Source organism: Xyrauchen texanus, chromosome 11 (genome assembly GCF_025860055.1).
Source record: "Xyrauchen texanus isolate HMW12.3.18 chromosome 11, RBS_HiC_50CHRs, whole genome shotgun sequence".
Classification (NCBI taxonomy): domain Eukaryota; kingdom Metazoa; phylum Chordata; class Actinopteri; order Cypriniformes; family Catostomidae; genus Xyrauchen; species Xyrauchen texanus.
Window position 1 is genome coordinate 16,815,042 of NC_068286.1, and position 24,222 is coordinate 16,839,263.

The window sequence follows — 24,222 nt, forward strand, 5'->3', positions numbered from 1 at the left end:
TCCACACAATAATGTAAAGATATTCTAAACTGTTTATGCAAAAAACAACAACACTGGTATCGGATCGGGATCGGCCGATTCCGAGATTTCCAATTTCGGAATCGGAAGAGAAAAAGTGGTATCAGTGCATCTCTTGTCTGGATAGAGCACCACAAAACAGTGTTTATAAATTTCCACCAGCTATTGTCCCTTTGGAGGACACAAAAAAGAAAAGGTTTGACTGTGACTCAAAGATTAATCAGTCTTATGGAAACAACGTCAAAACTCAATACCAAAGCATTGCTCAATCAAAAAGGGATAATGGCAGTTCATGACTGTGCAAGCACAGTTCAGCTTAGCCTGTCTGCGCTTTAAATGCATGAATTTTAATCCTTGATCTAAAAAACAAAACTGTCACAAGAATGGTGTTTGACATTGGCTTCCATTCAGTACTAAGATGAGGGAATGCAAAGTCAACAAGGTTGACTGACTCATAATGATCTCTAAAATCTTGAGCAGAGGGCTAGTGACAAATAATAGAGGTTGCAGTTGCAGCTATTGAAAATAATTTTTCGTGCAGTGTGAGTACTTTTTAAACTTGGTTTTCATCTTTGATTCATTGTATTGAAAATGTTCATATAGATCATCTGTCTATATGAAAAGTTTTCACTTTATTCTTGCATTTGAGTGACGCTCATCCTCCCTTTTTGAATAGTAACCATGACAACTAGAATTGGGGACCAACAGCTGCTTTTTGCCCTTGTGTCAAAGGTAAGCTGTGACAGATCGTCTAAATTACCAAATTTACCAACCCTATACAACACAGAGGGGCAAATTTATGAAACTGTTGCACCATTTTTGTGCATGATTATTCTGCGCAATGTATGCCGTATTTATCATCATTCTTTACGCTAAAAATATGTCTCATATAAATCAGGCTTACTGTAGAGTGTGCTATGTGCTATTTGCCTGTCGCATTTAACAATGTAACTAGTACTGCTCATTGAAAGCATGCGATAAACAGAATTTTATTGAAAATATATTTTTTTTTTATAAAAATTACAAAAAAAATTATTGATTGTGGAAGTAATTTATCAAATGATGGAGAAAATGATGGAGAAAATAATTATTACTGGGCATACAGATGTGTAATGTAGTGGAGTGTACTTTAAAATGTTTTAAAAAGCTGTACCATCAGTGGGCACAATTCATTCTATGTATTTGCCAACAGTGGATCTGCTGCTGAAATCTGGCTGTGCTTAAGAAAATCTACTGCCCCCAGTGGCCGGATCTAGAAGTGTTGTTGAACGTGTGGGGTTCTGTGAGCTCCAGTTTCCAGGTGAAATGTCTAGGTGGCAAAAGCTAGTTTAATTTTTAGTGATGTAATAGTCAATAGAGATGCATATTTTGTTAACCCCATCCCCTTACCCAAATCCCTACCTTAAACCTAATCATCAGAGGAGTTAAAATATAATCTCAGGGGGAAAACCTGATTACGTCTTGGCTTCCACGGGACCAGAACCCTTTTCTTGGGGGGATGTTTGCACAACGAGCTATCAGTGAAAACTCAGTGTAGACACTTTAGACAGAAAAGATTAATGAGCAATTTTATTACATCAAAATCATGTTAACATGCATATATTATATAGTATTATATACTATATAAATATAGTCTAATATTTTAAAACAGTGAGAATTTATTTGTATTTATTTTTTGTTTTCTCCCCAATTTGGAATGCCCAATTCCCACTGTGCTCTAAGTCCACGTGGTGGCGTAGTGACTCCCGTAGGATGAATCCCAGTTGCCTCCGGGCCTGAGACAGTCAATCTGTGCATCTTATCACGTGGCTTGTTGACTGCATTATCGCGGAGACATAGCGTGTGTGGAGGCATCACACTATTCTCTTTGGCATCCATGCACAACTCACCATGCACCCCACCTAGAACGAGAGCCACATTATTGTGACCATGAGGAGTTTACCCCATGTGACTCTACCCTCCCTAGCAACCGGGCCAATTTGGTTGCTATGTAGACCTGGCTTGAGTCACTCAGCATGCCCTGGATTCGAACTAGTGACTCCAGGGGTGGTAGTCAGTGTCTTTTCTCGCTGAGCTACTCAGGCCCCCAACAGTGAGTATTTACAGATTGTAACATTTACAGATTGGCCCCAAGTGTCTCACTGTAACCAGAGACTATCTAGCAGAGACTGGACAGTTCTATTAAAAAAAAGGGGTAAATTATAATGGCCAATGGTTGTAGAAAAGGAAGTCACACCTTACAGGTAAATGAGCCAATCAATTTAGATACAAACATTGCCTGTCAATCAACTCGAGAACACGCATGCACATTAGCTGGACAAGCCAGATTTTTGCGTAATCTGAGGTAAAAAGTACAATATATGATATCGGTGTTGTCAGATTTTACTGCTGATTTTAAATATGTTCTTTGATCATAATCTCGACCAACCGTTTTGGAGATTTTGGTTTTTTGCCATTCATGTAGATTGGAGCTGTACTTGTATGCCACTTGATTACATAGAAAAATAGCTGCTTAGCCTGCCTGGAGCATTTCAAATATGGCCGCAGAGTGTGATTGACTTACCTTGAAAAAGAGACTTTAACATAGATTTTTTTAAGAAAATTAAGGATGGAATAGATTTTTGTGGTAATCAACATTATGCCACAAATACAGTCGATTGAGCTTAACTTGTATTGACTATTCCTTTAAGGGTACATTAACCTTCGGGAGCAATATGTAAATTTCCTGTGCAAACACGTTGTCCAATTCCCCCAAAATGTGCTTGCACCTTGCATATGCACAAGGCATATTAACCAGTTTGTTCTGCTGATCTTTAACACATTTAAATACCCACATTCTCAAATATGCTCACCTGTCGCATATTATTTATTTCTGTCAAACACTCAAAGAAACAGCTTGAGTTGGATCTAAAGTTTCTGTATAATGGGGCCCAGCATTTAGCAGTAGAACCAGAGCAAACAGGCACCACAACACCTGCAAGGCATCTGATCACCACACCACATGGGTTTGATCAGAACTTATCATAAATGGAAAACAAAAGAGATGTTCTTATCCTAACAGAGATGCAAAAGAAATATCTGAAAAAACATTATGACCAGTCAAGTCCTTTCATAAGCCTTTCTATATCCCCTATGTATGCTTTAAGTCTGCTGTAGGCCAGCTGCAGCTGGTAGAAAGACGAGCACACTGGGGATGTGAGGACTCTGATTGAGCACACCATGCCTTTGTGAGCCTCAAACACTGTTTTGGAAGCACATCTGGCCTTCAAGTGCACTTGAAACAACAAACAGGCAGCTATTTCTTTGCAGTAAGGAATGGTCCATTGCCCGTAAAACTAGAGACCATCTACTGGCCCAAGCCCCTAGGCTCTCCACTGCATAAACATGAAGTCTGACTTTAGGGCAGTTTTTGCAATGATAAGAGTTGTGTCTGAAGCAGCTGCTGAAAAATGACCAGAGCAGGAATGAAGGACACACACTGCTGTGTGAAGATGGGGAAGGAAGGACTGTTAAAGTTGTGCATGGCTGGAGTTTGGTTGTCAGGTATTCTTGAATGGTCATTGCAGAGTATCATTAAGACTTATTAATCTTCAGCCTCAGTTTAAAGGCTGCTTCCAGTGGAATGATGTAAAACAAAACGCGTACACACAGGTACATATGCACACTTTTGATGATGGAAAGCCAAATGTGATGCTGTGGACACGTAAATATTGAATGAACATGTACACAAATTTTACCGTATCTAATCGGAGACATTTTTCACCAATTCTGACACATATTGGTGTAATAATTGTATCGATGAATTACAACTCTGTCACATACAAAGTGCTAAAATTGTTTGTGTTTTTGTGTGTGTGTTACAAATGAAGTTGCCACTGTACTGTATGTAACTGTTTTAATATGATACCATATTTCAGTTAATACATATTAATTTATTTTTTAACAATTTAATCCCTAATAATCATTTAGAAAAGGAATACAAGTTTTTTTCAGTAATATGTGTTACATTACTATGTGATCATTTGAATGGACTAATAAATACAAACCCCCTTTGAATATTACATTTTATTTTTATGATTGATCTCTGTGGAGCATTAAACATGTTGAAGATAAAAGGTAATGAATCCAGCAGTGACCTAGTTTAGATTACATCAAAATTGCACTTTAATTGCACTCTAAACAGATGTGTCTATCAAATGAAAACCATGAGCTTTTTTTGAGATGCTGCGTGGCTATAAATCAATACAAAAGCAAAAATGAGAAAATAGAAAATAAAAACATCATTAATACAACATTCTCTAATTCCTCAATACAAATGAGAGACTGCAAGATAAGTTATTGGATTTACAGGTAAAATCACTTCAGTTTGTAGTACTCCTTTGGAACAAGTATGTAAAATGCAGATCATACAAAATACAGAAATTTTAGAGGCTGTTAAAAAAATTGTAAATTAAAAAACAAAACAAAACAAAAAACAACCGTTGACTTGTCACATAAGCAACAAAGCTAATTACACACAGCATTTTCATATTTTCAATACTCAAACTCAACAAATTCAGTCCCACGATGCACACATTAGGCTAACCAAATCTCATATCACATCAGATATGAGGTAATGTTACTGTTAAGTGACTGTGAACTGTGTGATACAAACTGCATTTATTAGAAATTTTGAAATTAAATACTTGTGATTTTTCTGTACAGTTATCTTCCCTTTTGTAATAACCAGTTTTTACAATCTCCCTCTGATCGAACCAGAGACATGACAACTGCAATAATGTATAGGCATCACCTTAAACATGTACATCATAGTGCAAAGAAATACCAAAAGACCACATACATATTGGCACTAATATGCTGTAATAAAAAAAATTATTGTGACCTTCCGCTGATTTATTGGATTTACACTGAATATGCATGCAATCATTGGCAAACATATCAGGCATTTTCTGTTCTCACTTCCCATCACAGACATTTAGAAAATATTCACTGCTAGTTCTGGATTTTAATAAGGATATTTGAACTATGTTGACAAAATCTTTTTGAAAATTGACAATACCAAAAAGTAATTTTATTTGGACTTTGTTTCATTGTAAACTGACTGAAGGGCTCCTGAGAAGAGAGGCCGCTCCTTCAACAAACAACACGACTGTATCGCAAAGCAACTGGGAGAATCTAGGTTTACCTTTTAGGGCAAATAATTTGTTGTTAATATTGCATTGGTTACAGTTCTCGTTCATGTTATTAATAGTGTTTAGAATTAAGAGCTCAACTTTAAGATTTCATATTTATAGGGCTTTCTCACCCAAAAAATTTAAATGCAGTCATCATTTTCTCACCCTGCGTGCTATTTCAAACCTGTATGAATGTTTCTTGCATGGAACACAAAATGAGATGTTTGGCAGAATGTTAGACTCAGTCACCATTGAATCTCACTGTATGGAAAAATTATGCATTGAAATCGAATGGTGACATTGACTAACATTCTGCAAAACCCAGATGAAATAGTCATGCAGGCGTAGGGTGAGTTAATGATGAAAACATTTTCATGAGTGAATCAGACCTTTAAGGAACATTTTTGAAGAAGGAAAAGTTCACCCTAATAGTGAGCTTAGACTCTCCCGGATCAGTCAATAATACCACAGAGAATCCCATACAGAGTTCTGGAAAAAAAAACTCACAGCTCGAAAACATCCCCTTCAGACCTCCATTCACACACAAATAGAAAAATAGGCTCTGCCATACAATTACATGATTGATTAAAAAACTTGTCATAGGAAAACAACAAAAATGGAAACAATATTTCATCATTCATTAGTCTGAACATTTTTATTTTATACAATCTTTAAAAAGCATTTACAAAACAGGAGGCAGTCCATCTAGGCATACAAATTAAGATATTTTTTTTTGTCAGGGTGAATTCTGATCACAATGCATGTTGATGATGAATACATTGTCTATAAAATATTTCTAAAATAAATCCTAAAGCAATTTCCTTCATATGGGTCATGAGGGAATTCTCTTTCCATTCATTCCTTCTTTGTAAGTTTGTGTTCTCCAAACTCAAATATCAAATCCAAACTTAGAAGTTAACTTTTCACTTCTACATATTTAGATCTCTGTACATTTCTCATATTTCCTGGCAACCCCTTCTTACCATCTTTGCCACTAGCTATATAATTACATAAAGTTGGCCTATTGCAAAAAAAAAAAAACAGTTTTCATTTCTGGCATCATACCATGATCATAGGGACCCATGCCTACTGGAACAGCCCACACTGCTCTCTGCTGCTATGTCTATGACCCTTTTGATTCATGAGAGTTTGAGCTTGTCTCCTTGTCAAGTGTGAATTTGAAGTCATGGTTAAAATGCAGTGATAAAAATTCCAGTCAGAGAAATCTCCTTGGGAGGTTTCTTTTTACGTGCTGCCAATGGCAACACACATTAATGCTAGTCTGATATGTCCTTCATCTAAAACATTACAAAGAGCGGAAACTTTTTGAAGAAACCATTATATCTCTGGATATAAAGTGAGGCTAAAGCTTGAAACTCATTCCAATGCATTATAAGACAGAACAATGCCATTACCATGACATTACTGTAAATAAATAATTTAGTTTACTTTAGATGATTTCTGGCAAATTACTAAGCCCAGTTTTTAGTAATTGGGTTTAGTAATTATTCAACCCACAACTGGCAAACAGCTACTCTAAACCTAATGTTGATTACAGAGGCTTTAAGCCATGAAAACACTGAACATGTATTAAGACATTCTGAAAAAAATAAAGATATGGAAAAGAAAAATGGCAACAATTGCTTTCAGAAGATGAACAGAGAAAAAACAATGTGTCACAGTACATCTGAATTTATTTCAATTAGCATTACCACACATTTTGATAAGATAAAATATAAAAATTCATGAGTATAAACAGTAATGCATGACAAGACAATAAAGTCTCAATATTTGTAAGATTTTATTTTTATGTATAAACACTGTACATAAATTACTTTCTTTGCGCCTAATGTTGATGTACGGATAGGTGAAACTTTTTTCACTTAAAAAAAAATCCATAAAGATAATTTTAACATCTTTTCTCAAAAGACAGGTCAGTTATGAGATAGATATATATTTATATTTTTTTTTGTTCTGTCAGTTTCCGCTCTATTAACCACTTGATGAAATAGATTGTACTCAGATTTGATTATATGAACCATAACTGTGTCCTTTAAGAAATCAAAGCAGGAGAGAAACCATCAACTAGCTCACAGTCCTCCCTAGTTGACATAACATTTGAGAGAGCAAGGACCCTTTTATGAGTATGCCCAAGACAGTAAGAACCACTGAATTAGTCACTGCCTTTATATTACCAGGGCATTATATTAGTTCTTCTGTGTGCAGTGGTTTCCACATGTAAACACATTTGTCTTTTTTCTCCATTTTATCATCACTGACCAAGTCACCTTTAAGGTTTTAATATAAAAAGAAGAAAAACACAAATCAGAACAGTTTTTTCCTCGAGTTTCTCTCTTTTAAGAGAGTCCATTCACTATTCAACGCAATAGTGTGGACCAATGTGTAGGACGGGGATGTGGTACAGTCTATAAGAGGAAGTGCCTCTGTTTTTTCTGTATAATTGCTGTGTTTGTGGCACTTAGGCACAGCTCCTCATTTCTCTATCCTAAATCATTTCCCTTCAGTCTCTGGACTGGGAGGTCTGGTAATGTGTACAAGGAAAAGAGGAACTTGGGGAGCAGAGGGGCAGTAGTCCATTGGGCAGCCTTTGCTATGCAGACTGTTACCTCTTCCCAATCTCGCTCTGCCTCAGGAACTGGATATTATTGGCACTGTCGGCCAGTTCAGGGTACTGCTCTACTGAGAGTACATAGTAGCCATCATAACCCAGCACCTTTCCAGAGCTGAGCAGCTGCCTTTTCTCCCCCTCTGTCCAAAGACGCACCCCTTCCTCCCCATCACGTACACGCTGCTGCTCCCGTGCCCAAGCACTAGACAATGCTCTCTGGCGAGCCTGCTCCAGGACCCGTGCCTTCTCCTCATCCAGTGTCATGCCGTAGCGCACATGCAGGGCCAATGCACCGTACTGCAACTCTACATCTGCAAAGCGACGTGTGCGCCCATTGACCACAGTTGTGGATTGCGACACTGTTACGTTGACACCATTCTCTAGACTCTTGTGGCCGCTGGTAAGTCGCAGTGTGCCTAGGTCGCTCTCTGGCAGGCTGGTCTTTATGAAGTAGTGAGTGTCTCGGCCTTCCACTGTGAAGTGTAGATCTTCCAGATAGAAGGCATTGTTGAGCACGGTTGCCACTTTAATGCAGTCTTCATTTGCGATGTTCAGTGCGTTGGTGGCCACCTGGCCCTTACTAGTAATGGCAAGCATCACACCTTTACCAATGAGGGACTTGACAGTGGCAAACCACAACCAAGGTTTTTCCCAACTTGAGCGTTGACGGCTTAATTGGATCTCTGGCATCCTTTCAAAGGATAGGAAAGCCTTGGCCTGCCGCATAACCTCTTGTTGGACCCCTGATATGGACTACAGAGAACAGAAAAAGACAAACCGTGGTGGCTGTAAGTACTGACATTCTTATATTGCAGAAACTAAATTGAAATAGTTGTCAACACTGAGCTTCAATATAGCTGACACCAATCAATAAACACATTTACTAGATATGAGTGGAAATACTGAAAAGTCATGCTACGTCAGAGACCTCCTTGAATTTTGTAAACTGTAGTAGCAGAATAGTTTTAGAAAAATCCCACTAAGTAGCTCTTGTAGGTCACAGAATGCTAAAAATATTAAGGAGAAATAAACAAGGATCCAGACGGCTTACCGGTAGATCATCCCACAGTTGACTCTTTTTCATTTCCAGTGAGGGCTGGGTAAGGTCAAATTTAGGGATGGGAAAACCTGGGATGACGTTGTGCAGGTGGAAGCCAAATGTCACCAGCCAGATGTTGACATCTATGAATTAAAGAAGAGTCATTGTTAAAAAAGACAATTTGGGGTTTGCTTGATGCAGTAATATTTAATATTTACAATAAATAGGATCTGTTTATTTCTACCAATTGCTTGATGGTCAAAAATGATTGTAACACAAGCACATGACAATTACAATATGCCAGAGGAACCTTAATAAGTACAGTATCATCTCACCTGTGACATACTCCTTGACCTCATGCACCTTGCTGATAGGATTGTTATTGCGAAACATATACAAGTTGAAGGGAGCTGGGTCCTTGCCCACCCTGGTCCAGGTGCTAATATCTGGGGTGGTCCAACGGCCAGCTTGAATGTCATAATCTCTCTCTCCAAAGTGCAGCAGTCTTGTTAAAGGATCATACAAACCACCATGGAATCCAATAGCCAACTGGAAGTCTGGGTTGGAGTCAAAGTAGATCTCTCCATAAGCAGTATATTGTACCTGCTTGAGTAGCAGCCCATTGCTGCTAAAGACTGCGAGTGGTGTTCCTGTGTTATCGCAAGCTATGTAAAACTCTTCCCCACTGCTGATCTCCATGGCAAACAGATGGCCTTGGAGATCATAGTACAGTGAGGTGATCTCTGAGCTAGAATGGTTGTACACGTGTGTGATGCGTGTAGGGTAGTTGAGGTCGGCATAGAAAAACTGAAGGTGCTGGCCCAGACTATTGCGAGAGGCAAGGCGTCTTCCAAGCCCATCATAACGGTACTGGATGGTCCAGCCACTGGCTTTACTGTGCACCCGAACCAGAAGGCCCTTGGAGTTGTATTCAAAGATTTCCACACCTCTTTGGCGCAAAAAGCCATCTTCGTCCATGCGATACTGCACATCGCCCAGACGCGTGATGCGATCCCGTAGGTCATAACGGAGAGGTGTGAGTCGAGCACTATTCCCGGGGTTCAACAGGTGTAGGTTGCCATTTAGGTCATAATTGTACCGCCACATCATTTTCTCATTCAGGTAAACAGTCTGCAGCTGCCCATCCACATCATACTCATAGCCATATTTGGTGGTGTTGGCAAAAGGGCCGATCTTTATTTCCCTTTTGGTGACACGGCCCATGTTGTCATACTGGATTGTTATCCAGTACATGAGGGAACGAAAGATCTCGTATTGGATCTCCTTGATGCGACCATGGACATCGAAGTGCTTTGTATATGTCATGACCGCTGTGGAGATGATCTGGTTGATGTCGTAATAAATTACGCCAAACTTGCCAAACTGCTCTACCTTGCCGGAAATGTCATCAAATTGATAGAGGTCAATTGGAAGTGGTGTTTCATTTATAACTCCCTGCATGCTGGTAACTCGGAAACTGTTGTCATAGGTGTAGTCAAAGCGCGCATTGACCATGCCATCCTCACTAAAGCGGAATATCTGTCGGTCCACCAGTGGGCCTATCTGTCGATATCTGATCGAACAAATGAAGCCCTCACTCTGTAGATTTACAGTTTTGAGGACACCCGCTGTCTCATCATAGGTGAAGCTAACCCGTGTGCTGTCGTAGAGGATCTCAGACAGCTTGTTCTGTCTACGGTACTTGTAGAGGACACGCCGGCCAGTGCCCAAGTGCACCACCCGCAGGAGCTGGCCATCCTCACTGTAGTCTACCGTTACGGAGGCATTACTTTCGGGTGGATTGTAGATATTGCGATAGTACCCTACGGAGCGGATGGTTTGCATGGTGTGGCGGGCCACACTTGGCATAGTAATGGCGGAGAGTCGATCCTGGAGATCATAATCAAAGATGTACTGCCGCTGGCTGTGTAAAAGGAGCACCATGGACTGGAAATTAAAAGGAGAGAAGAGAAATTAATGTAAATAATTAAACTCTTCCATGTCTTTCTTTTAAAATATACATGGTGTGTAAAAGAAGGTATTAACGTTCTATTTAGTGAGTATTTCTTTACCTAATTGTGTTCTCAGTGACACTAAATCTTTTAAAGTCAGGTTTGTTGAATGTGCATTGTGGCATAATTGTAAAGTGTTCTGCAAATGCATGATGCGGCTGTACTTATTTCATAAGGTGGGTGAAGACTAGTGATCGACCGATATGGATTTTTTAATGGCCGAAGCCAATATCCTGAGAGCATGGTGGCCAATAGGCCGATACAGTGCTGATATATCACAAAATTTTATACAGTAAATAACAAAAACATTAAATTGCACAAATTATTTTTGTATTAACTCTTATTTAGCACTACATTTCATAAATTTTATACAAAACTTTAACTTTATATAATATTTATTTTAAATAGTAGATCGCATTTTCTTCTTATTTCTGTTTAGTCATCAAATTTTTATAATTATTTTGACCATGAATAATTTGCAATATATTAGGAAGAAGGAAATCTGCATATTTTCAGACAGTATAAAATGGAGCTTAGAGATAAATAAACGAGCGTTCCACAGGATGCTGAATCTGCTCAAGTTGTGTGAGGTTGGTTTATTACATCTGTTTAAACAAGATTTGTGCATATTTGCAGATGGTATATGATATTTGTTTTATTGACATTTGCCTTTTTATCATTAGATAAGACAGTTAAAATCTACAAGGAACTGTTGAGGAGAGGGAGAATGAAACAGACGAGCAGTTTAACATAATGAGCTCAAACGCATCTGCTGCGACTCTGTTTAAATGACACTGTGTTGCACACCAGTCTATTATTGCAGTAATACAATGGCACGTAACATCAAAACGAACCGTGACTGGTTGATTATATGTCTCAGTTGCTTCACATGCAAGCAGCTGATTCTTAGCACCCTCAAGAAACAAATTGGAAAAACAGGAACATTTATCAGCCAATGACGATAATTAAAAAATTTGCAATATTGGCCGATTTATCGGCCTCTGCGATATATCGGTCGACCAATAGTAAAGACCCCCATCAGGTGAATTGCTCTGCATATTGTGGATGCATACATAAAGGATTTAAAAAAGCATCTATATGCTAAGCTTGAAACTTGAGGTAAACAAACAAGCAGGTTGTCCATGAGTTATGAATGACTGAGGCTTCATGATTATTCTTGGCCTGTTTTGTGTTTCCTTGGACAAAGTGAGAAGCAAAGGACCATGAAGCAAAGGATGATAAATACGGGCTTCTCACTGTGGTGCTTAATAGACAACCCCCTACAGACATCCCCAGAGCCTTGCATTCAATGGATCTAAGACTGTGGAATTAAAAGCTATCGTATCACTCCACGTACATTCATCTCGATCTCTTTCCTGGTAATATAGCACAATGACTGCCACCGAACAAGAAGGCCAGCAGAATCTGAGAGCTATTCTCAGAGGCCTCCCCATCTCAGAGGCTGCTACCTGTGAGAAGCCTTCACCTTGTCAACCATACTTGGACAGACATTATTCTAGATCCCCAGGCACTGCTGGTGGCATATGTTTTTCCATTGATATCCTCTCACTGGTCACGCTACCTGCGCATGTGGCAGGCAAAGGAAAGTCTGGCAAGCCATGCATATTTAATATACACATTCTCACATAGGGGTATTTCTTTCCACAAAACTTTTGTTCCAGATGAGCACTCTCTTGGAGAAATCTCACTTTTTTTATCAAACTTATAATCTGCCAAAACTTGAAACCGAATAAAATAAAATCCATACAATTATTTCTTAAAAACTATCAATATTTACAAGGGTACATGCAGAATAACAGCAGAGAATACTGGATTAATTCCCTGCAAGTATGAAGGGTTGAAGGTGTTTGTCTTTCTTTCTTGCCTTTATGGTATCATTAGGCTGGGCTCAAACCCTGACTTCTCCCCATGGTCTTATTTTGAGAATGTTACTTGGTCTGTATGAGACCTCAATAAGCAATTTCCCTCAAAAACATCTACAACATTTATTTTCCCTCCCTCTCCATATTCCCAAGATCCTGAAGTCCATAAACACAATTCAAAGGAAATTTCTGATCCCAGGATAACTTGAGCTCTTTATGGTGCAGATATTTCATTATTTATTTTTATTGCCTAACAATCTTCATTGTTTTTAATGCTAACAAATGATAATGATGTGCTACTAGAGAGCCCACTAATAGAGCATTACCTTCACTAAATCTTAGTAATAGCAGGGCATTGTGGTTACCTTAATCTTAAGGCCAAACAGATAATATTTGTTCTAGAGTACAGTATGTAGGCCAATGTGTTTAAGTGGGCTGATTTTAACACAAGCAATTAAGTACTTTGACTATTTAAATAGCCTTGCAAAGCTTTCGGACATTTGGAAATATATGAAAAAAATAAATAAAAACAATTAAAAAATCTGCATCAGAATATATTTTGGGGCCTACCAACTTTTGGAAAAATCCACAATTCTCACCTTGTCCAGATAAGTGTAACTCCATGTTTTGCCATCTGCAAAGGTTCTGGAAACAATTCGTCCCTGGCTGTCATATTCTACCCTCTCAGTTGTGGGGCCTCTTTGGATGCTTGTGACCTGGCCAGTGCTGGAGTAAGTGAGGTTGACAGACATCAATTTACTACTGGGAACCCAAAGTGTAGGATGACCGGAGGCATCATACACAATCTTCAGGAGGAACTTTCGATGGTCATCATATATTTTCTCTGTCCGCAGCGTTCGGTCATAGTCCACAGAAAGCAGGTTTCTACCGTTGACCTTTGTGAAAAGCAGAATATTTATGCTGATTATAACATTCATTGCTAACAACAGGCTTGACTGGAGACAACTTGGAGTTGTTTACCCCCATCTTCAGTTACATATACCACTTTGAGGACTGAAGGAAACTAGAATTGGATACATATTGATCACTACACATTTTCAATATCCTAGTCTCATTGCTATCCCTCTTCCTCTTTGTATTTTTAGAATCTCTGGAGTATTTGTCATAAAAATGTGCTTTGTTCTATGTTTGACATTCTCAAGCTTTGATATGCTGGAGCAGTTTCCCATATAAGAGACTGGACCACTTTACTTGTGCTTTAAAAAGACCTTCTTCTCTTGTGACACCAATGAAAAAGGTGAATGAACAACAGAGGACTCTATAAAGATTCAATGCCTGTTCATAGCAAAATAAAATATTTAGAGAGAAAATGTAACTGAAATGGATACAAATAATCATCCATTCTCTAATATGTTTCAGCTGTCTGAGAGATGTCAGAATTAGTTTCAGTTCAAATAGCAATATGGATAGGTTAGGCCAATAAAAGATCCAAGATGAAATGTCTAATTTTAATGTTTGCAGAAATACTTATACATATTTTAAATCCCTATAATGTAGAGCTCTCAAATAATGCAACAAGAAAGAATATTATATTAACAGTGGTCATAATGTATTATTCTGACTACACTTATATACCGTATTGTTCTCTCAACAAAGTATAGGCAGAGGAAGTCTGAAAGAGACAAAAAAGCTTAAAAATATTTTTACATGCCCTGAGTTTCCTGCCAAACACTTCGACTTTCCCCTTGTTCTGCTCTTTTCTAAAGCGCCACTCCACCAGGTTCTGTCCATTCTCTCCAGGCAAGGTCATGTTTCTTCTAGCCACAATCGGGTTGGATGCACCCGCAAGAATATGAGGCTCAGTCTGGAAGTGTGAGTCCATTCCATTGGCGTAGATGACCCTCATGGAGTTATCATAGCCCACCTGGTAGCTGTTTCTTAGTTGATCTATGGGGAGGCAAAGAGCAAGAGAGAGAAAAGAGGGGGACATGGGGATTATAATAAGCTAATACTGCAAATTCAGAGTGGAAACATCACCTTCTTGAATGTTTTATCCATTTGTATTTTCAAGTCAATTAAGGAGGTTAGAAAGGGATTTGTCAAATGAAACTCCATGAACTTTTGTTTGGTTGTGCCATGATTTCTCTGTTAAATACATAATCTTTAAATTGTTATTGCGTTCTAAAAGGGATAGTTCACCCCTAAATGAAAATTCTGGCATAATAAAAATCCCAGAATAAATTCTGTTATAAATGTAAATATTAAAAGGGTGAGGTAAAATGCAAAAAAAAAAAAAAAAAAGAGAAATTAAATGAATGACTTAATGAGCAATGATTCTTAGGAAAGTTTACCAAGATATTTAAATTCTGTCATCGTTTACTCACCATGCCAAATCCTAGGACATTTTTCCGTGAAACCCAAAAGAAAATGTTAGGCAGAATGTTAGGGACTGACAGCCTCAGTCAAAAAAAACAAAAAACAAAATGCAATATAAGTTAATGGTGACGTGTTCTATGGAAGAAACAAAGTCGTACAGTTTGGAACATTATGGTTTGAGCAAATGATGACAGAATTTGAATTCTTGTGTAAACTGTCCCTTTATGAATCTTTGAACTTTCACATCTTGTCAGCACATTCTTCATGTTTATCTCACCCTTTAAATTATTTCTACAGTATGTATTATTTTGAAGCCCAGCTATCCAGTCTTTTTCATTTGCTTCAGTGCTATGATTATCATGAAACTACAAATACCCATCTAACAATTTTAGCTGTAATGAATGATTAATGCATATTTGGTCATTACTATTGATTTAACATGCGAGTTACAGCTTGATTAACAATGTGGAACTTGGCCAAGGCTTAAAGCAACAGGTCGGTTTATGGTGCCATCAGGGTTTATTATTAATAATGATACAGTAGAATGTAGACTGTGTAACCCAACACATACCTTGAACTAATGTGTAAAAGGAGTCAATAGAGGAGAGATTGGTGGTGATGCTGACATCATCGTCTCGTCCTGAGGTCTCAATGTCCACTGTTAGAGCTCTGTCCATCTCTCCAATCAGACTGGTAATAACACCCGTGGGGAAGGTCACGTTTGTCAGACGTCCCTCACTATCATAGCTGCAAGCCAAAAATGCCATTAAAGCACCTTTATGCAATTGAACCTTACTCATTTGTGGCCAGTAGTTCCAATGTTGGGATGATATTAAGCAGATTAGCATGTAATGTAAGATTTGATTTAGTTTTGTATGCCTTCTGAGTGAGGTTAAATGGACAACTTGATTTGACGAAAATGTGGTGTAAACAAAGGTGAAAAAAATTTAAACTTGGCATAGGTTATTTCAATCCAGTGTGGTTTGCTTTTTGATAAAAGCAGAATGATGGTTCAAGCTGACCCACAACTAGCCTGATGACATTTTCTTTCTAAAATGGGGATACATCCTCACACAGCAACACAATAAAATCAGCCATTATGGCACTACCCGTAGTCACGATCGTTAAGGCCTGTTGATGCCCGCAAAGCTTTGTGGCTATGCCAAAGTAAGTGCACAGACACTGTGTCCAACATGTTGGACAGAAGGACCTAACCCACAATGGCATTATGCAAAATCTTTCAGTACACCACTAGCTGGAAATAATTCAAATTCCTTTAGCATTTTTACCATGCTCTAAATAGCATGTGGTGAAATTAAATGGTAGGTTTGGTAACTACAGGCTGTGTTTTTGCTGAAGGAGAAGATTTAGAGAAGCACTGAAGCCTAGTGCTGGAATGCACGCTACACCATACATGCATCTAAAAGACCCGCAAAACTGCCCATCTAATGAAAATCATACATCTTAATCTACACTCTGGTTTTATAGTCAGTACATACAGTAGTTCCAAATAGTTTTGACACTTTTAAAACTTAAGTCATACTTATTAATGTCTAAATGTCTAAATGTCACTGCATTAGATCCAAAATATTAAAGTGGAATCTTCATATATATATCTTTAAAAAAAGTTATATTTTTAGAAAAGGTATTTTATTATAGTATGTTCACAGAGGTGTCATAACAGAGCAGCCATCATTGTAGTTCATCACATGAATTATTGACATTTACCTCAACTTTTGACAGAAAGTGTACTGATTTTAATATATCTATTTTGTAATAATTTAAAATTTACAAAGGTATTGTGAAACGGTTTGCTTGAAATGTGTGTGTGCTAAAGTGTATTTCTTTAAAATAATGTTTCTTGGTTAAATACTTTGATATATAATGTATAACGTCATATGATTTTTGTAATACTAATGACTTAAGTTTCCAAATACTTTGTGCCCCTTAATATGTACAAGTTTATGTTAATGTTGTGTTTACATTTATATATTGCATGAGCATGCATGTGTAGTTGTCCAGAGTTGTAGATATGTGTTTTGCAACTGTGTAATGGAATTAAAAGAAGCACTCACTCATAAAATGTCGTCCAGCCAATTTGGATGCTCTTGGTGGCTAACAGGCCGCTATTGCCATGGTAGGTGAAGAGTACCAGCTCCTGCCCCTGTGCAGTGAGGGTCTTAAGCCCTCCATTTGTGCCAATTGTCAGCCAAATGACCTGGTTGTCAGGGGCAACGATGCGGACTGGCATCCGGTTGGGGTCACGGCGGACCCGAAGTGTATTTCCATTGCTATCTGTTACAGCTGTAACATCATCCTCATTACTATAGCTAAAGTTGTACTTATAGTCGGCAGTGACCAAGCTCATGGTATACTGATGCGTTCCATTGGCATCAAACATGTAGAGTTCTTGTGAGGCAGGTGACGCAACCTCATAAAGACCTGAAGAGCTTTGGGGAGGTCGATTGCGACGTATGGCACGGATCCGAATATTTCCTAAGTCAGCAGCATAAAGTGTTCCATCAGGAGATACCACCAGTGAAGAAGGTGCATTTAGTCGTGCGTCTTTGGCATACCCATCGCCCGTCTGGTAACAGTCGCAGTTAGCATCATTTTTGCAATCACAGTCAGAGGGCGCTCCTACCAGGTGAGAAATCTCTCCATCGGTGCTAACTTGTCTGATACGGTTAATCTTCTTTTCATCCGTCTCAGCTATATAGAGAACACCACTGTAGGAGAGTGCAATGGCTGTCGCACCTTCTAGAGTGGTCTGGATGGCACGCTTTCCCATGGTGTACTCGATGCCTGGGACCTGGCAATGCATGGGTCTGCCTGCCACGATCCGCACCTGCCTATTCTCAGTGATCTGTAGCACCACATTGTTGTCAAGCACATAGATGGAGTTGTCCATAGGGTTGATGGCCAGGTCTGTAGGCCACTCTAAACGCACCTGGGTAGAAGACAGGCCAAACAAGGGGTTGATCATTTATGTACTCTAAAAGCACACACAAACTCACACACAACATGTTATTACAGCTCCCTCCTGCTCTCTCACTATGTGCACAGTTGATGCTTGGGTCTGACACTGATGAAGAAGGATCCGTTACTTTGGAGGCTTAATACATTGTGTGCCTCTAGTTCATTCGATTTAGCCATCGCTGAATCATTTATTTTGCAACGGGATGCAATTCCTCAGCGCCTAGAGGGAACAACTGTCTGGCAAACAAAAGCACAACAACGAGAATAACATTGTCCACATGGAGCATTGCAATACATCCACTGTCTCAACAAGACTTTTAAAGATGGTTCACAAGGACAGTCTTGTCTGGACATCTATTAATGAAAATAAAAACACTCACCAACAGACTACTTTCTCTGGTATCTCAAAGGCTTTCTACCTTACACACTCTCGTCTGTCTGAATTATCTGGTTTTAATATTTTTCTAATACTTCACAGTCTCGATAACTTCAATAATGCTGCCAAGTGCCAGTGGGGGATGCTTATGCAACTGTGTAATCTATAACTTGCCCTTGCGAAGATACAGTATGCTGACAATATACTGTAATTGTGAAAGTTCCTAAAGCTTTGAATGAATATTAATGGAAAGACCAGGTCCCAATGGAATCAATAATTGGGACATTCTTCATTGTTCTCTTTAAATTTTATTTCCATCCATTTATGTTGTTGCTCTCAACTGAACTGGGCACATTGGCAGGAGAATTTGAAGAGCAGAGAATTATAGCGTAATGGTGCTGAACTGCTGCTCCAGTGGTTAAAAGATTTCTCTGCTCAGTTCTGGCCCATCTGTGATTCCGCCCTCTGCATAATACATGAACCATGACCAGATTTTACTCAGGGCAAACATGGGGTGAGCCATGACATTCCCCCTAAAAAAATCTTCACAAACACTCAGGGCAAACACTCATCTACCTGATGACAGGGCAACTTAGCAGCCTCAAAAGCAAAGTCATTTTAGTAACTAGATGATGACAGCACATTGTAGAAAGCACAGTGAACCGGTTAGATAATCAGCCAACAACAAGAGGAGGACCAAGTGCTTAATTAAAAAGCACAACAGAAGTGGTCATTGATATACATTGGGAGGAATTACCCATGTTTTGGGAAATCCCTGGAGGGGAGGGAGAGTGGAGTTACCAACAACTTATCTATAGTGAAGTGAGTAAGGCTCTGCTTGGACACATAATGTAATTGTAGTTAGCCTTGGGGTAGGTAACCTTCCTTTTTGGTCTTTGTAACGGGATCAATGGAAAGGAGGAGGCGAGAACTGGCTTTTCAATATAAATAATGGTTTAATGATAAACTTAAAAGAAGACACAAACACACACATGACGGACATGTCCATAAACGATCTCTCTCTCCCGCACGATCCTCTGCAGTCAGCCTTTATCCCTCACGGAGGCATAATTAGCCTAATATGGGACCGGGTGTATAGGATCACGACCCGGCCCTGCCCTCCGCCCTGCCACAGTCTTAAATTGGACAAATCAAAATTTGTATGCAACTGATTTAAGACCAGTCTAAAACTTGTAAGACTAGTCTAAATAAGTTTTATGCAACCACCCCCTGGGGATTACTTGAAGAGCATCTTGAAGAGTATGTTCTGTATGAGTTATTTTCTGTTGTCCCTATTGGCCTTACTGGGGTAGGTGACAGTTGTGTAGGCTGAGCTCTATATAACTTTAATGATGCACATCTATGACTCGCTAAAGAAAATGTTTGGGTAATTGTGAGGCTGACACCAAATGTCTAGGTTTGTAAATACTTAATTGAGCTTCACTGAGCCTGGACCCAAGGGTGTGTTAAGAAACATAAGTCTTATGTCTCCTCCCCAAACTCCATCACTTAGACAGAGACAAACAGTGTTGGTGAGAGACCAGCAAACAGAAAAAGATGGGGTGGAAGGATTCTGCCTCTAAGATTCCAGATACATTTCAGAGTTTAATAAATATTGCATATATTGTTGTTTGCAAGTAGAAATCCTCTTGGTGATAAACCTGCAGTCCAACTGCAGAACCAGTGTTTATACTTTTGAAGAAATCAATGGCTTACTTGTAGTTGTCTATGCATATTAAACTGGGATAGGGAGAAGCAACTTTAAGAGTTATGTAGTTATGAAGTAGATAAAATACTCTTGCTAAAATTGTATAGCCTCCTCAAACAATGGAGTTAAATGTGAGTTTGCAATAAACAACAGAAGTATCATGAACCATTGGTCACAAAGCACTCAGTATAACAAGATTGCAGATTTAATATTAACTACAGTGTGAGCTCAGGTGATTGAATGCATTTAGCCATTAGCACCAGAGCGAGAGCAGCCAGAGGGGGGAGCTCCAGACCTTCGAGGAAGTTCCTCTGGTTACTCTGGTATGGGTGTAGGATGCCACAGAGGGCTGATCTCATGCTTTTGGTTTTCACTTCATTCTAAGACTGTTCCTGATTAGGGGCTTAATGTATATCTTGAGGTAAGTGGATAGAGAGTAGGTCAGACAGCAGTCCACGACAAGCAATTGGCTGGAAAAACAAACTTCAGATTTTGGTGGACTATACTGCAATAGTATAATCAGAGCATATGATTCTACATTGTGAAACACAACTTTTGGGTAATTTAAGCACTACATCTTTATTTGGATAATTTTAAATATAATAATAAAGATCAACTATTAAAGATTAAGATTAATAAATAACTATCTTTAATATTTGTGTATAATAATATTTTTTATAATATACAATATTCAAATATTATTTTGATGTTTTTAATTATAATACATTTTAATAATATTTGTAGCTGCTAAATGTAACCCTAAGGAAATCTGTATCACTGACAAGAGGAGAAACAATACTGCCATCCAGTTCAAGTGAGGCAACAGTTTTAAATGCTTCCAGCTTTTGATTTTATCTTTAAAATGAGGCCAGTCATTCTAACACCAATTCAGCTATAAAGTCAGAGGATCTGGTCTAAACAGTCAAATCTTTGTACTGAAAATCACAGATCGCATGCTGAATTAAACTGATCACTCACTAATATTTTGGATTAGACCAGTAGCAAAACTAGAGTGAATTCAGCTCCTCTATAAATCATGATTTCTTTCTTATTACCAGCGTTCTGGATTTTATAATTATTTTATTTATTTATTTTGCCAGCAATTAGCCAGGTTAACATTAAAAATTAAAGTGCATTAAGCAGTGACTTCAGCAGATGAGTGTGGATATATACCTGTCCAATGTGCATGCTGGTATCACAGGTCAGAGGCCGAGCAGATGTGAGGTCATTAGAGCCCAGCAATGTTGAGATGATGCCGTTCCTGTCTACCTTCCTGATCATTGTACCATCAACAAAGTAGATGAACCCATTCTTATCCACTGCAATGCCTGCATAGAGAGAAAGAGACAGAGAGAGCCCAGATGTGACGGCAGCAAATAGACACACACACTGCACCTGCAAACAGGCGAAACACGACTGGTACACATGTCACACTTGCCCCTGTGGTTTCCAGGTCACTGAAGATGCGCCACATGGTGAATAATTCACATTTTGCTTTCGGGTGGTGAATTATTCAAGAGTTAGAGTGATGTGGAGAGCAAGTAATATTCAGGAAGCTGTGTTTTTTTATTTAGTCACAGCTAAAATCAAGAGGAAATGAAGTGAATCTCTGACACTGATTCAGTGACAATTACAATCCTCACTAGCTCTTCTCTTATGGAAATGCATGTTCATGTGGGGCTGTGTATTGGGATATTACTAAAAGAACTAAAAGACTCCATGAAATAACTTATCAAGTGCAGTTTTCTACACAGTGCATATCATTTCCAATTAGCATTTGTTTTTGTCATGATTGGCAACCCATTAAAAAATATTTATAGCAGCATGAGTCTGATATTTTTGGTCTGTTTTCCCAGAAGAGAAACAATATATATTTTAAATGCTTGAATTTGCTAAAAGGGAAATTTGTCAATGTTTAGCAGTTTAGCATATAGATGGCCTCAAAGCAAAGTTTGGCTGTTGCTGTGTTGATTAATTTGAACTACAATAAACCAATGGATCTCATTGTATTTGACTACTCTTTCTTATACTTTACCTTTGGGTCCCAGCAGGACTGCTTCAGTGGCTTTGCCACCATCTCCACATCGAGCCTCATCAAATGGTAGACACTGCTCTCCTGTTCCTGCTACAACCTCTCCATTCTGCAGCAGCTCTTTGGTTCCCATCAGGGCTTTAGGTCTGAAGATCCGCCGTGAGTTGGTGTCCGAAATATACAGCTGACCGGTCATCGGGTCTGTTGCTAGGTAGTATCTATGTGCAGGATTGTTGCTAATGGAACAAAGGTCGAAAATTTGCAGAATTAAAAACAGAGAAACATATTGCAGAAACACAAATAGATTAATACAAATCTTATACAACATGCAATGACAAGGACAGAGTTGACTTGGTTGAACTATCTTAAGGACAAAAAAATCCATCACAAAATATATGAATAAATATAAACACAAAAATGAAAGGAATGGAAAGTGTTTTACAGACAGGCGGTTCTGTTTATACTATTGAAGATGGGTGAATGTACTTGGTTTGCCCGACCAGTTAGAGGGGAAGGGAGTTGAGCACTCTGTCAGAGTGAACCTAATGCGTTATGACTGGTAATCACTATCGTCTGACACAACCATAATGATGCCCACCAAACTGTCACATCCTTTCAATCATTTGCACTTCCCACCCACACCCCTACAATGTAAGAAAAAGCCAGTAAGCAACATGAGGTGATGTATCTTTTGAAGAAAATCAACAACTCGTCGCAATGTTCAATTAAAAGCAACTTAGGCTAAGAATAGCACACAGACACCTCGCAACAGGGCTGGCTGCGGGGCAGGCCCTCTCAATGACATACTGCGAGACAGATGAGGGCTGCTACTGCTAAAGTGCTTCTTTGTACAATGACAGGCAGCTAACTTATTTATATTAAATAAGTTAATTTTACATTTATATTTTGAACATTTATTCATATTTTAGAGTAATGCCTTGGTTTATGATCTTAGATCAGATGTTGATGCTTTGAGTTAAATTCTTTCACATGTGCTAATGTAGCATCACATTTTTTTTGTTCCAATTATATATGTCTTACTATCATTAGCTAGTTTTCTTTTATCACAATATCACAAGTGAGTGATCGTGGTGTGATTTTTTTCAAAATATATCAAAAGAAGAAAATATTAAAATGGACTTCTAGTTGCCACCCTTATATGAGCTAACTATCAAACAAGCATATTTTTGAAAGTCTGTTATACCCTTTTATAGAAATACTTAAATTACTAGAAAGACGTACCAAGCAATCATATTACTTTTTCAAAAGTTACAGAGTTCAAAACGGGAATAACTCTAATTACAGTAATCATAATAGTTTGAAATAGCATGCTTCCAGCAACTCTGCTAACTAAAACATACAAAAAACTGACCCAGTAAGGTCTTAAGATGATGCTAGTTACGGTTGCTATGTGGCAGTAAGGTCTTAAGATGATGCTAGTTACGGTTGCTATGTGGCAAAGCTGGCACACAGCACTTACAGTAAATAAAGACCAAACAGGCTAAAACTAATACACCATATAACATTTTGCTGTGACAAATGGAAACAAATGTGGGTTCTGGGAGTGAAGGAGGGAGAGGCTTATAGGTGGTTGCTTTATGGATACTGAGGTTTGGGGTCAACAATCTCTTAAATTTATGAGGCTCTGCGGAACATTAGGCTATATGGGCGCGCCTTGATGACACATACAGATGGGCCGAGACATCAGGGACGAGAGGAAGATGAAGGCCAGCCATTAGGTTCACCAGCCAGAAACTGTGGTGGTGGATTAATAACTCTTAGCACTTATTAATTCAGAGTCATTAATGCTTAATGGGTCGTTTTTGTTTCTCAGAAGCATTGAGAAATTTTAGGAAAAAAAATATATACTTCTAAAAATAAGGCCATTTTAATTACTTAAACTGAACTATTTTGCCCACACAGCATTTAACCATATAGCAAAGTTGGCCTCTAATTCCATTTTAATTGATTTGGTAGGAGACGATGTTGAATGGTTAAGCATGTCCATGGGATTTCCTAAATTTATCCCTGGTTG

At 38.6% G+C, this 24,222-nt stretch overlaps 1 protein-coding gene across 6 annotated transcripts in view; it reads right to left on the reverse strand.

The window, feature by feature from the left end:
- Positions 1–3,997: 3,997 nt before the first annotated feature.
- LOC127651383 (teneurin-3-like) overlaps positions 3,998–24,222 on the reverse strand; it is a 348,816-nt gene continuing 328,591 nt past the window's right edge. For all 6 annotated transcript variants that reach the window (XM_052137168.1, XM_052137167.1, XM_052137166.1 and 3 more), the window contains 9 exons: positions 22,191–22,423; positions 21,329–21,483; positions 17,168–18,042; positions 15,664–15,839; positions 14,428–14,663; positions 13,355–13,651; positions 9,196–10,807; positions 8,873–9,003; positions 3,998–8,574 (listed from right to left, as the gene is read on the reverse strand). In XM_052137168.1, the coding sequence (XP_051993128.1) occupies positions 7,816–8,574; positions 8,873–9,003; positions 9,196–10,807; positions 13,355–13,651; positions 14,428–14,663; positions 15,664–15,839; positions 17,168–18,042; positions 21,329–21,483; positions 22,191–22,423 (4,474 nt within the window). In that variant the 3' untranslated portion in view covers positions 3,998–7,815. The remainder of the gene's footprint in view (positions 8,575–8,872; positions 9,004–9,195; positions 10,808–13,354; positions 13,652–14,427; positions 14,664–15,663; positions 15,840–17,167; positions 18,043–21,328; positions 21,484–22,190; positions 22,424–24,222) is intronic.